Raw genomic sequence first — 10,795 nt, forward strand, 5'->3', positions numbered from 1 at the left:
GGATGTTAAAATTTAGAATGCTTTAGTTTTTAGCTTCATATATATTTCTTGTGTTAAAGTTATAAACTTAAAAATCATAAATGTCTGTAGATATTCTCAGTCATTCAGATCATGGAGGTCCCAAAGGTGCTTTTGCAAAAGGCAGTTTCAAGGAAAAACAAAGTCCATTTGTCTTTTGAAAAAGCACTTTTGGGTTAAAAACTATAACACACAGCTAATAAATCACATTTTGAGAAGCTGATTCTATTGGTGGATTCTTCCAAAGTAAGCATATATCAGACTTTCTAAAGCACTAGATGGCAATCTTTAGTAAGTTATCTCAATAATAAAATATCCTGCCTTGCTGTGATAGTTAAAAAAATCTAGGTGAAGTAAATAATTCTAAACTTAATTCCATCAAAACTAAAGCCTCGCTAATGCCAAACAGAGATTCAAGGGGTGATTAGTTTTAAGGTCAATGGGGTTTCATGATGAGGATTTTTTGTTGAATTGTACTATCTTAAAAAATGTCCCCTTATATTATTTGAAGGGAATGAAGCTGATAACTGACATTTTTTATTATGGATTATGCTTTGTTGCAAAAATGATGCATACATTTTAAGGAAAAGTGAAGACATGAACTGTCAGAAATGACAGCATTTTCACATACAGCAATATAGATGGGATATGCAATGATGATGAGCCTGATTTCATGGATTTATAAAGCTGATTAGGTTTTCACTGATGGAATTACATTATTAAATAATGTATGTTTAAAGAAAACATTGTGTAGAAGCCATTGTAATCCTGTTGTTGGTTGCTTTTGGAAATATTGCTCTTGTAGACACTGTATATCTAGTCGTCAAAAGGGGAAAAATCAGACCCTTTGTGGTCTTATGCTACATATCACAATATCATTTCACTTTTTAATGAAAAAAATAAGAATTCGGCACCATGCAAATCTATTCTTGCTGCTTTGAGGATAATGGCAGGAAAATTAGTATCTTTTAATTTTGCTGAGTATCTTTTGGTCACAACTATATCCTGAGGTTCTAATACCTATTTCTAAATATCCTATCTGACTAAGGAATGTGTCATATATCTTACAATTGCAGAGTATCATTTATTTTAACATGTGGCAACATCCTATCACAATCAATGCTTGGGGGATCAGTGCTTGGTTGAAGCAGTATTGGTGATAATATATATGGGCCAAAAGAGGAAAGGATATTTTACAGTATTGAAAACTGGCTACTGTCATTTGGTCTTAAGTTAAAATGCAAAGCTGCTGTTCAGTTTCTCTGAAACGTCGCTGACTATCCCTCTACTCCCTCTTCTTTTCATGATTTTAGAAGCCTCTATTTTCTTCTGAAAAGTGGGACAAATTTAAATTAATCTTAGTTTGACTTAAATATGAGTTTTCTATGCAAAAAAAAACAAAAGCCTCAAACCCATTTTTATCACCTTGCTTTGGGTTGCCACCATTCTTTTGAAAGAATTACTTGGTTTGTTGCAGCCTTCCAGAAGCACAAAACCATATAACCTGTCAGTGGAGTACCAATAGCAAAAATCAATTCAATCTTTTTGGTTGTTTCTAAAGGCTATGCCTATATTATCAACTTAGCATAAAAAAATTTCTATAGAATTCAATGGACATCAGTTATGGAACATTACAATGTAGGCATTCTTGGATTGATAAATTGTTCCAATATCTGCCTAATTGTTGGCAATCCAAAAGAATTCTTTGGGAAGGAAATTGTTATCTTAGAAGGAGCCAAGCAACATTCAACAGTAGCTTTAGCTCTGCAAAATCTCTTTAAGGAATTTAAAGCCATTTGTGCAGAACAGGGAGAGGCACAGTGAGTTATTGCTTCCAATTTGGCTGAGTTTTCCTGGGAAACCATAGGGGTTGATTTGCCCTTAAAAAAAACTTGCTTATTTTAGAATACACATTACATCAAACTATAGCTGAAGCAATTAGTCTTATGATACCAGAATATTATCTTCTGATGCCTATTTTTGTAAAGTTCAGAACACAGCCAGTTATGTACTCTGCACAGATTGTGAACAAAATGCATGTGATTTACAACTTTTACTGTAGTACTAGGGAACTGTACTTTTCCATTCTATGAATGACATCTAAAAAAAATAATGATAAAGATATTTCTTTGTGTGATCATGATTCAGGGAAAATAAAAATAAAACTGAGAGAGAAAATAACTGTTACCTGGTGTTGAGTGCATGTTTATAGCTATCATATTCTTGTTCGAATGGCCTTTTGAATTTCATAAAACACTGAATAAAATGATGGGGGAAATTACTTTAACACCCAACATAAAGCATTATTTTTTTCTTTTCCTGATGAATTAAAATGAAATAACTATCATTCCAGAATTTTCCACAAGCCATTGATAACATTACAAATTTCCAGGGTAGTTATAATCAATCTGTAAAAGGATTAATACATTACTTTAACTGAGTTCTTCAATTGTCAGTGTGGAATGAGACAAGCAGTGCAACCTTATAGGTTTATTTTTTTAAAAAAAGAAGCAAAATAAAATCTATGGAAACCTTGGCACCAGATGTTCTATCAATTATTGATTTTTAGTAATACTGGATTACTATGGAAGTTCAAAAGATTTCATCTGAAAGAACTAGAGAACAAAGTTCCAAACTTGTAACTTAACATGTCACGTCTATAACATTTCTCCTCAAGGTTATACAACACATTCCATAAAACAATAAATCAGTAGGGCTTAAGTGTATATAACAATGCTGAATTCTGACCAATAGATTATAAAACTATTGCAACATAGCAGATACTTCTAATCCTCCAGAACTGAGATGTTTGACTATACCATTGTATATACTTATTTGAACTCACTAAAAAGGAATTAAAAGGAATTATCTTCAAAGCTTTTAATCACAGCAACTCTTATATTGACTCCAAATCCAGACTTTTTTTTTTTTTTTTTTTACTCAGTAGAGCTTACTTCCAAGTAAGTCAAAACTTGCAAATTAACTACAGGAGGAGAAGCCATCCCAATGAGTTAGTACATATATTGTGCCAATGGCCACTTTATTTGTTCACCCTATTTCAGATACCTTATGCTAAAGAAAGCGGATGAATGCAATAAAGCAAGCTTGTGTGCGTCTTTCAACGTTTTGCCAGTTGGAATTCCACAAACGCTTTTTTTTACTGACATAGACACCCCCTCCCCAATAACTCAAATTTCCATCTGTCAGAAACCTAAGAAACGAACTTAAAAATAGGCGGATGACATCTGGAATTTTTTGGGTACCTAGCAAAAATAGCGCCCCCATCAGTTTTTTCCCCTCCCCAATGGGAAACCATTAACTGTCGATGTTTCGTCTTTCGCGCCACCTAAAGGCAGTTTTCCTGGAATTTATTTTGCTCTTTCAAGGTGCTCGGGGGGAAATTGCAAACAATCTGCACTGAGGTACTGTAGCAAGGGTCGGTCGGTGGCATGCGATGGAGGAAAGTCCGTGGGGAAGCGTGGCCGGCAAGAGTCCCGCTGGCGTGGCCGGCCACTGGGAGAGGGAAGTCGCTCGAAGCCATTTGAGGCGCCCGTTCCGCTCAGCCCTTGAGATACTCTGTCTTGAGGCGGCTGAGGCGGGCTCCGTGGCTCCGGATGGTGAGCGCCAGCAGCTCGTACTTGTCCCGCAGGCCGGCCGAGACGGTCAGCGTCTCCTTGAGGAGGGCCCGCGCATGCACCAGCATTCCCAGGAAGTCGTCGTTGAGGCGGCTCTCCTCGTGGCTCTCGTGCTCCTGGCCCTGCCGGAACTTGTTTTCCAGCTCCCCCAGCGACTTCTCCGAGCTGGCGTAGGCGTCCCCGATCTGCGCGGATTCCCTGCGCAGGTAGTTGCCGTAGCTTTCCTCGCCGTCCAGGTCGTAGGCGATGCTCTTCTGGATGCCTTCCAGCACGCGCGCCGTGTCCTCCACCTGCCGGCCCAGGAGGGTGAATTCCTCGCGCAGCGTCAAAGCGGGTGCTGCTGATGCCGCCGCCGCCGCCACGGGATGCGAGCGTTCACCCTCCCCGCCCGCTGTGCAGCGCAGGCGGTCGCTCACCCTGAAAAGCAGCTGACACTTCTCCGGGTCATCGTTCTCCTCGTAGTCCCCGTCGGGCACGAAATAGTGATGCAACGTCCCGTTGGACATCTCCGGATAAAGCGGGCCGTCGAAGTAGCCGTGGCACAAGCTGATCGAACAGCTCAGCAGCCACACCGAGAGGAGCCCCAGCAGCATCCCGAGGTGGGGTGGGGGGAGAGGGAAGCTGCCCCGACACTCTAAGCGTCCTGAAGTGGAGGAGGGCAAAGGCAACTCCGGTCGCGCCTAGTTTCAAGTCCTCCGGTTGTGGCCGCCTTTCTTGCAGGGCTTCATTGGGACCCGCTGGAAAGCCCTCGCTTGGCCCTTCTCGCTCCCCGATTTGCCCGCGAGAACTTTGGGGTTGTTTTGCCCGGGAAGGGGGTGGTTGTGGGAGTGGGGGGGGGGAATCAACAAACCTTAAAAGGAGGAGCCTCTGGCTTCTTTCCCACCAACTTTTCCTTAACCACGTTTTCCTTTCTCCTGTCTCCACGCGCGCTAGGAAACTCCCAAGTTAAAAACAGGGAGGGAGGGAGGAAGAGAGGGCGTGCTGGCGTCCAGATTTGAGTGAGACCTGCCCGAAGCTGCTGCAAGCGCTTTGGGCTACTTTTTTCCCCCTCCACTCTACATCTGGATTGGTGCTGCTAACGCGGGAGTTCAGCTTTTGGCCGTAGGATCTCTCTCTTCTCCTCTCAAATTACAGCAGTGGGCCCCCGTTGCTTACGGAGAAGCCCAGACACCAAGTTTGGAATGAAGCCTTACCTCAATGTCATTATTAAAGCGACAGTATCATCTCTGCTTGGAGAGCCCACGATTCTACAGGAGTGGATTTTCCCATAGAAAGTGTGTGTGTGGGGGAGTGGAGAATCTTGTGCAAGGGGGATCTTGTAAAGATTCTTCATCAAATCAAGTTTGGGGTCAAGTGGATTCGATTTGGAAAGAACAGCGACCTGTTTCCAGCAAAACCTCCAAATAAGGCTGGTCAGCCTACTTTTGAAGATAATAGTAGGAGACTGGTTTTTGAAAATGCAAGTTTAAAGTCTACATTTGCGTTTTAAAGCATGTTTCTATGCTTTAAATGTTAAATTGTTCAATAAGTAGGGTAAACATAAGTAACTTCTTTTCCTGGGATTGTGGAAGGGGTGTGGAAAAACGAACTAGAAAGTAACCTGGAATATTCAGTTAAATCGTGAAATGGTCATGAAAACAAGAGTTATGTGTTGTTTACAAAGTATAGCTTTTTTATTCTTAAAATAGAAATAATAGGAATCCAAATGACATAATGGAATCGTGAATTGTAGAATAGAGATGAATCATCCCTACTATACTGAACATATGTACCCTGCCTCTTGTTCTGGAAAGAATAGTCATTCCCACTGGCAACTGTGCTGTAATCCATGGACCAGAACCGATCTATGGCCTGTTAGGAACTGGGCCACCACAGCTGAAGGTGAGCGGCAGGCAGAAAAGCAAACAAAGCTATATCTATATTTGCAACCAGTCCCCAGCAACTAGTATCACCACCTCAGCTCTACCTCAGATCGTTAGGCATTCGATTGTCATTGAACCCTAATGTAAACTGCCCATGTGAGGGATCTAGGTTGCATGCTCCTTCCTCCTAGTCTGTGGAAAAATTGTCTTCCACAAAACCAGTCCCTGGTTTTTTACATTGTAATCATCCTGGCATCTTCCCCTATATGCATCTTCTTCAGTACTTGACTCAAAAATGTTGAGTCCAGGGTAGGAAGATCCAGGAAATGGAAGGCATTATACATTTAACTTAATACATGTTCCAGGCAAATTAGAAGAAGGAAGAAAAGCACACACAACACACAAATCTTGCATAAGAAGAAACTAAATAGGTCTTGCAAATAGTTATGTTTTACAAGTTCCTAAAGAACACCAATAAATATAGCAATGAAGGAATCCAGTACACAAAGTTCAGTTGAATTTTTAAGAAAATTCATTGAAACAAAAATAGCAGTTCTCAAATAGCATCCTGTTTTGTATTACAGAGTTGTAAAAGAATTTCTGTAAAGTGGATGAACTGCTTTAAACTGTCTAGGTTATGGTCTTATATTTATAGAAGACGTTACGTATCAAAAGTACTTTCTAGGGCAGGGATGTCAAACACGATATTACTGGAAACGATATTGTTACTTCAAATACAAAAGCTGAAGGTACTTAGGAAGAATAGTTAAGGAAGAATTAACTGGTATGGAAAGATGATACAACAAGGCCTCAGATGTTTGTTTATGCTCCTCATCCCTAAGATACTCCAGTTTTCTCCTTTTGAATCTCATTTATGATCCTTTTCAAAACTCAGAGTGCCAGGCATTTTTCTACCAAAATAGCAAGGCATTTGTTAAATCCTTACATTTATAAAACAAGTTAACTACTATTTCAAAGGCCTATGGAAGCTCTTTTGGTCCAAAATAATCCAAAGGGCCAAGTCCTCACTCTACTACAAAGATTCATAGAGCTTCCCAGCAGAACTTTATAAGCAATGGGTGGTTAAAAGCAGTTATTCTGCCTTAATTGGTGCCCCCCCCCAACACATTTCTAGGATTCTTAATTTTCTTGATGTCTTGATACCTCCTTGAGTTTCTGGAAGGCAAAAAGCAAACCCCACTCGTTCAGTCATAAAATAAATGGATTTTCATAGAAATATGCCTTTGCGTGTTGCTTTGTGGCTGGAGCATACAACACATTTCTATGGTATTAAATTAAAAGAAGATGGTTTAAATAGTTTGTGGAGTGCTAGCTAATATGACAAAGAACAAAGAAAATGTGTCTCTAATGCAAGATCAAACTAGGCTGCATTAGAAATAAAAGAAAGAGGAGAAGGAAAAATCCAGGATTAAACTATTTTGTCATCTCCCTCTCGCTCTCCCTCCCTCTCCATGATGGCCAACCTATGGCACCTGTGCCACAGGTGGCATGCAGTGCCCTCTCTGTGGGAACGCAGCTGTCGCCCCAGTTCAGTTCTGCCATGCATGCACATGTGCTTCCCGTCAGCCAGCTGGTCTTTGAATCTCTCGCCAATGTGTAGGATGTGGGGTGTGTGCAGGGGGGAGCATGTGCGGGGGGGGGCGCATGAGTATTGTATTTTGGGGGGGTAACACACTCGCGCTTTGGGCACTTGGCAAAAAGGTTAGCCATCACTGATCTATATATTGAGGACTCGGATTGTTGTTGGGGGCAATATGCTGACTCTTTAAACCGCTTAGAGAGGGCTGAAAGCCCTATGAAGCGGTATATAAGTCTAACTGCTATTGGTATTGCTATATTCTTGATTAATTGATTAATTCAATGTCTAAGAGAGCCCAATCACAGGCAGCATACAAAGCGGGTTAAAATGATAACCAGAGTAAAAAAATAAATAACAATGGCACTATTGTCTACTGGTAGAGATTTTTCTTTAAAAATGTGATACACATTACACACACACCCCTATGTATCCCTACACACATACAGAAACCTACATACAGAGGATATTTTATGCAACTGACCTATAGCAGCTAACCACTGTACAGCTGTTTAAATATGCAATATTGCATTATGAAATTTAATTTTTTTGGCTTAAGTTCCATAGGACAGCAAGAAGTTTGCTCTTGGGGCTGGTTTGTCCTCCAAGTGACACCACAGAAGTCAGTGCCCAGTTTTTTCATAGCAGAAAGTAATGTTGCTACTGAAGTTGATGGAAACCGTGCAAGCTTTTTCGCCAAGAAAAGTGACCTCATGGTTTTTTCCCCCCCTATTTAAAACAGTTCATCTCCAGGACTTGGCCAGAAAGATTTTTTAAAAAAGCTGTGTTGTTTTCCTACCATGCTTCATTTTGTTAGGATTGTGATGGGCAGATAAAGACTTGTTTTGGAACAAGGAGTTTATTCCAGTGATTGAATTTTATACTTTGTTTTCTTTCCACCTGAATGCCCCTTGAATATGGTAGACTGCCACTCCCATAATCCATCAAACAGCACAATTTGCCATCAGTGCTAAATGGAGTATTGTAGAGTTATATTTGGAAGACACTTGTTTGTCATTGTTGCTGATAGATTCCTAAAGACTGAAAGGATTTTAAAACAACTCACCCAATATTTTCTCATATGACATTGGAACAATATGGTTATATACAGAAAATTAATGCTGGTCCTTAGCGGTCTGAAAGGACAAGTTATATAAACTTATAATGATAGACATTTTGTTTACTTACCTTAATTATGTGGCCATTTTTCATGGCTTGAACCACATTATATAAAACTGGAAGCATAAATAAACTATATATACTTTCCCAATAGGTTTTGGAAGCACAGTTTCATAAATATAAATTATGTTGAAGGTTTCCTATGGGCAATAATTTTGTTAATTTTTTGTACTTGTATCTGATATTTTAAAAAAGCTTTATTAAAATGACTCTTGACGAGGTCATAAACTGCTTTCAGCATGGTCTCATAGACATTTTGGGTTGGTTTGTGTTTGCATTTTTATATTTAAAATACACTATTGTCCATGTTTTTTGGGTGGATTTTATGGTTTTGGCATTGCAAAATAGAATGCCTAACACAAAACTCAATCCATAGTTATATACCAAAAATCTCAGCACAACAATAAACTTGTACTTTGAACTGCACATTCTCATTATAACTTTATACACTGGAATATATACTCCATACTTGGAAGCTTAAAATTCAAAAACCTTAGAATCTGGGAATATAATGCCTCAGATCTATATGGAAGCAAAAAAACCTAACTGCTCCAGAGGGCAAAAAACTGCCCAATGAGCAAACCGGAAGTTTGGGAACGGACTTCTGGTTGGTGCATTGGGCTGTTTTTCACCCACTAGAGGCTTCAGGGAAGCCTTCTGAAGCTTCCGGAGGGAGAAAAATAGCCCAACACACAAACCGGAAGTCCATTTCCAAACTTCCAGTTTGCATGTTGGGCCTTCCCCCCCCCCCCCAAGGCTCCTAGAAAGCCTCTGGAGCCAGGGGAAGGTGAAAAACGGGCCCACCAGAAGGCAGAAAATGGGCCTCTGAGGGGAGGGCGGGAGAGGCCGTTTTCACCTTCCACAGGCTCCTAGACAGCCTCTGGAGCTTGGGAAAGACGAAAAACGGACCTACTGGGCCACTGGTAGTTGGAAAATGGCCCATTTCCAGTCTCCAGCGGGCCTCGGGGTGTGTGTGTTCACCCTCCCCAGGGATCAAGAAAGCCGTGTACAGGGCAGCAGGGGAGGTCACATATGCATGTGTAGCATGCATGGCACGGGGGAAATTAAATTATGGGTGTGGGCACACAAGGACGTGCATTTGGCACCCAAGGTGAAAAAGGTTCTCCATCACTGCTATGGAGTATAGCCTCTAATTTGAAGGGCTACCAGACAACGTCCTTTGTTTGAAGGGTTGTTCAGTCAACATCTGGTTTAAAGGACCATAATAATAGAGAGAATGACATTTCAATAGCTAAGTGGGAATGCATACAGAGTGTGTGGCCAGAAAATGGGCTGCCCCATTTTAGTAAGCTATATAATAATTCTTTTAAAATTACAGTACTTCTGTGTGTGCATCTATATAATTTGAAAATCTCCTTCAAATCTTGAATAAGCACAGCTAATTTCTGTGAGTAGTCCATTTATTTTGGATTCTGTCTGATTTTTTTATATGCAGTTGTTTTCAGAACAACTGCATATAAAGGGTATTTGAAAACAATATCTTTTTTTACGCTTACACTTTTTTTACACTGGCATAAAAGCCATACAGAATTAGCTGTGCTAATGAATAACAGTGTGATACTACTGTATACTTGCACAAGATCTAGAGCCATTTTTCTGAAATAGGTTTGAAGTATGCCAATTACCATAAACAAATTTATGCAAATCTGTATCTGTTTTTGGAGGTGCTTGATGATTTCCCCTTTCTTTTTAATTGAAACTACAGGTGGATCATATATCTCTTCCAGAAGATATGCAATGAATGTCGGAATCTTCATAACAATGCATTCTTTGCACTTCTATGATTTTACTAAACCCAGCCAAAAAAAAAAAAAAAATCAGCAAAGAAGTCATTGCAAGAAGTAAAATCATTAAAGACAGGGCAAGGTGGAGCTTGACTTGTTGGCAAATTCAATCTGAAAAGACTATATGTGATTTAATCACTTATTTCCCTATAACTTCCGAATGCCCACAAATAAATCTTACTTTGATTCCAGATAGGTTTGTGAGATGTAAAATTGTTTTTACTACTTTCCACCAAGAACGGCAAATCCAGATTAGATATAGAATACTCAGTTACATTTCTATGGAATCTCAGTGGCAGTTTAATACTCTGAAGTTAAATGTTTTGTTTATGAATCATTTCATTTGAGACTCACTGAGCCATATTTCAAGGATATACAGGCTTAGGAGTGCTTGATTTGTTCCATATGCTTATCAACTTTGGAGTAAGGCATATTTCATGACTCAGTAACATATAATGTCAAGGAACAATAGTATATATCACCAGGAATTGAAATTTCTGCACTTTAAATATTCAACAAAGCACTTAACTAATCAGAGATATCAAAATCAAAAAGCCCTCTAGTAAGAAAGTTTCAAAAACTAGATAGTCTTGACATCCCATTCATGCTTTATTAGTTCGGTATCTACCCAAGTATACCTATTCTGTCATTTAATCTTTGCTTTTTTGTTTCCAAGACAACTTTTTTTAAAAGAGCACA

The 10,795-nt window shown here is 39.8% G+C and overlaps 1 protein-coding gene across 1 annotated transcript; it reads right to left on the reverse strand.

The window, feature by feature from the left end:
- Positions 1-463: 463 nt before the first annotated feature.
- FIBIN (fin bud initiation factor homolog) lies at positions 464-4,258 on the reverse strand. The gene has a single exon (XM_014069197.2). The coding sequence runs from the start codon at positions 4,244-4,246 to the stop codon at positions 3,578-3,580; it is 669 nt and encodes a 222-aa protein (XP_013924672.2). The 5' UTR covers positions 4,247-4,258; the 3' UTR covers positions 464-3,577.
- Positions 4,259-10,795: the final 6,537 nt, after the last annotated feature.

This window comes from Thamnophis sirtalis, unplaced genomic scaffold (assembly GCF_051295495.1).
Source record: "Thamnophis sirtalis isolate CommonGarterSnake01/CBP01778 unplaced genomic scaffold, rThaSir2_p1.2 scaffold_1, whole genome shotgun sequence".
In the NCBI taxonomy this organism is placed as follows: domain Eukaryota; kingdom Metazoa; phylum Chordata; class Lepidosauria; order Squamata; family Natricidae; genus Thamnophis; species Thamnophis sirtalis.

Excerpts from the sequence above, each read along its gene's own strand:
- FIBIN (XM_014069197.2), bottom strand. The coding sequence starts at position 4,246 with ATGCTGCTGGGGCTCCTCTCGGTGTGGCTGCTGAGCTGTTCGATCAGC.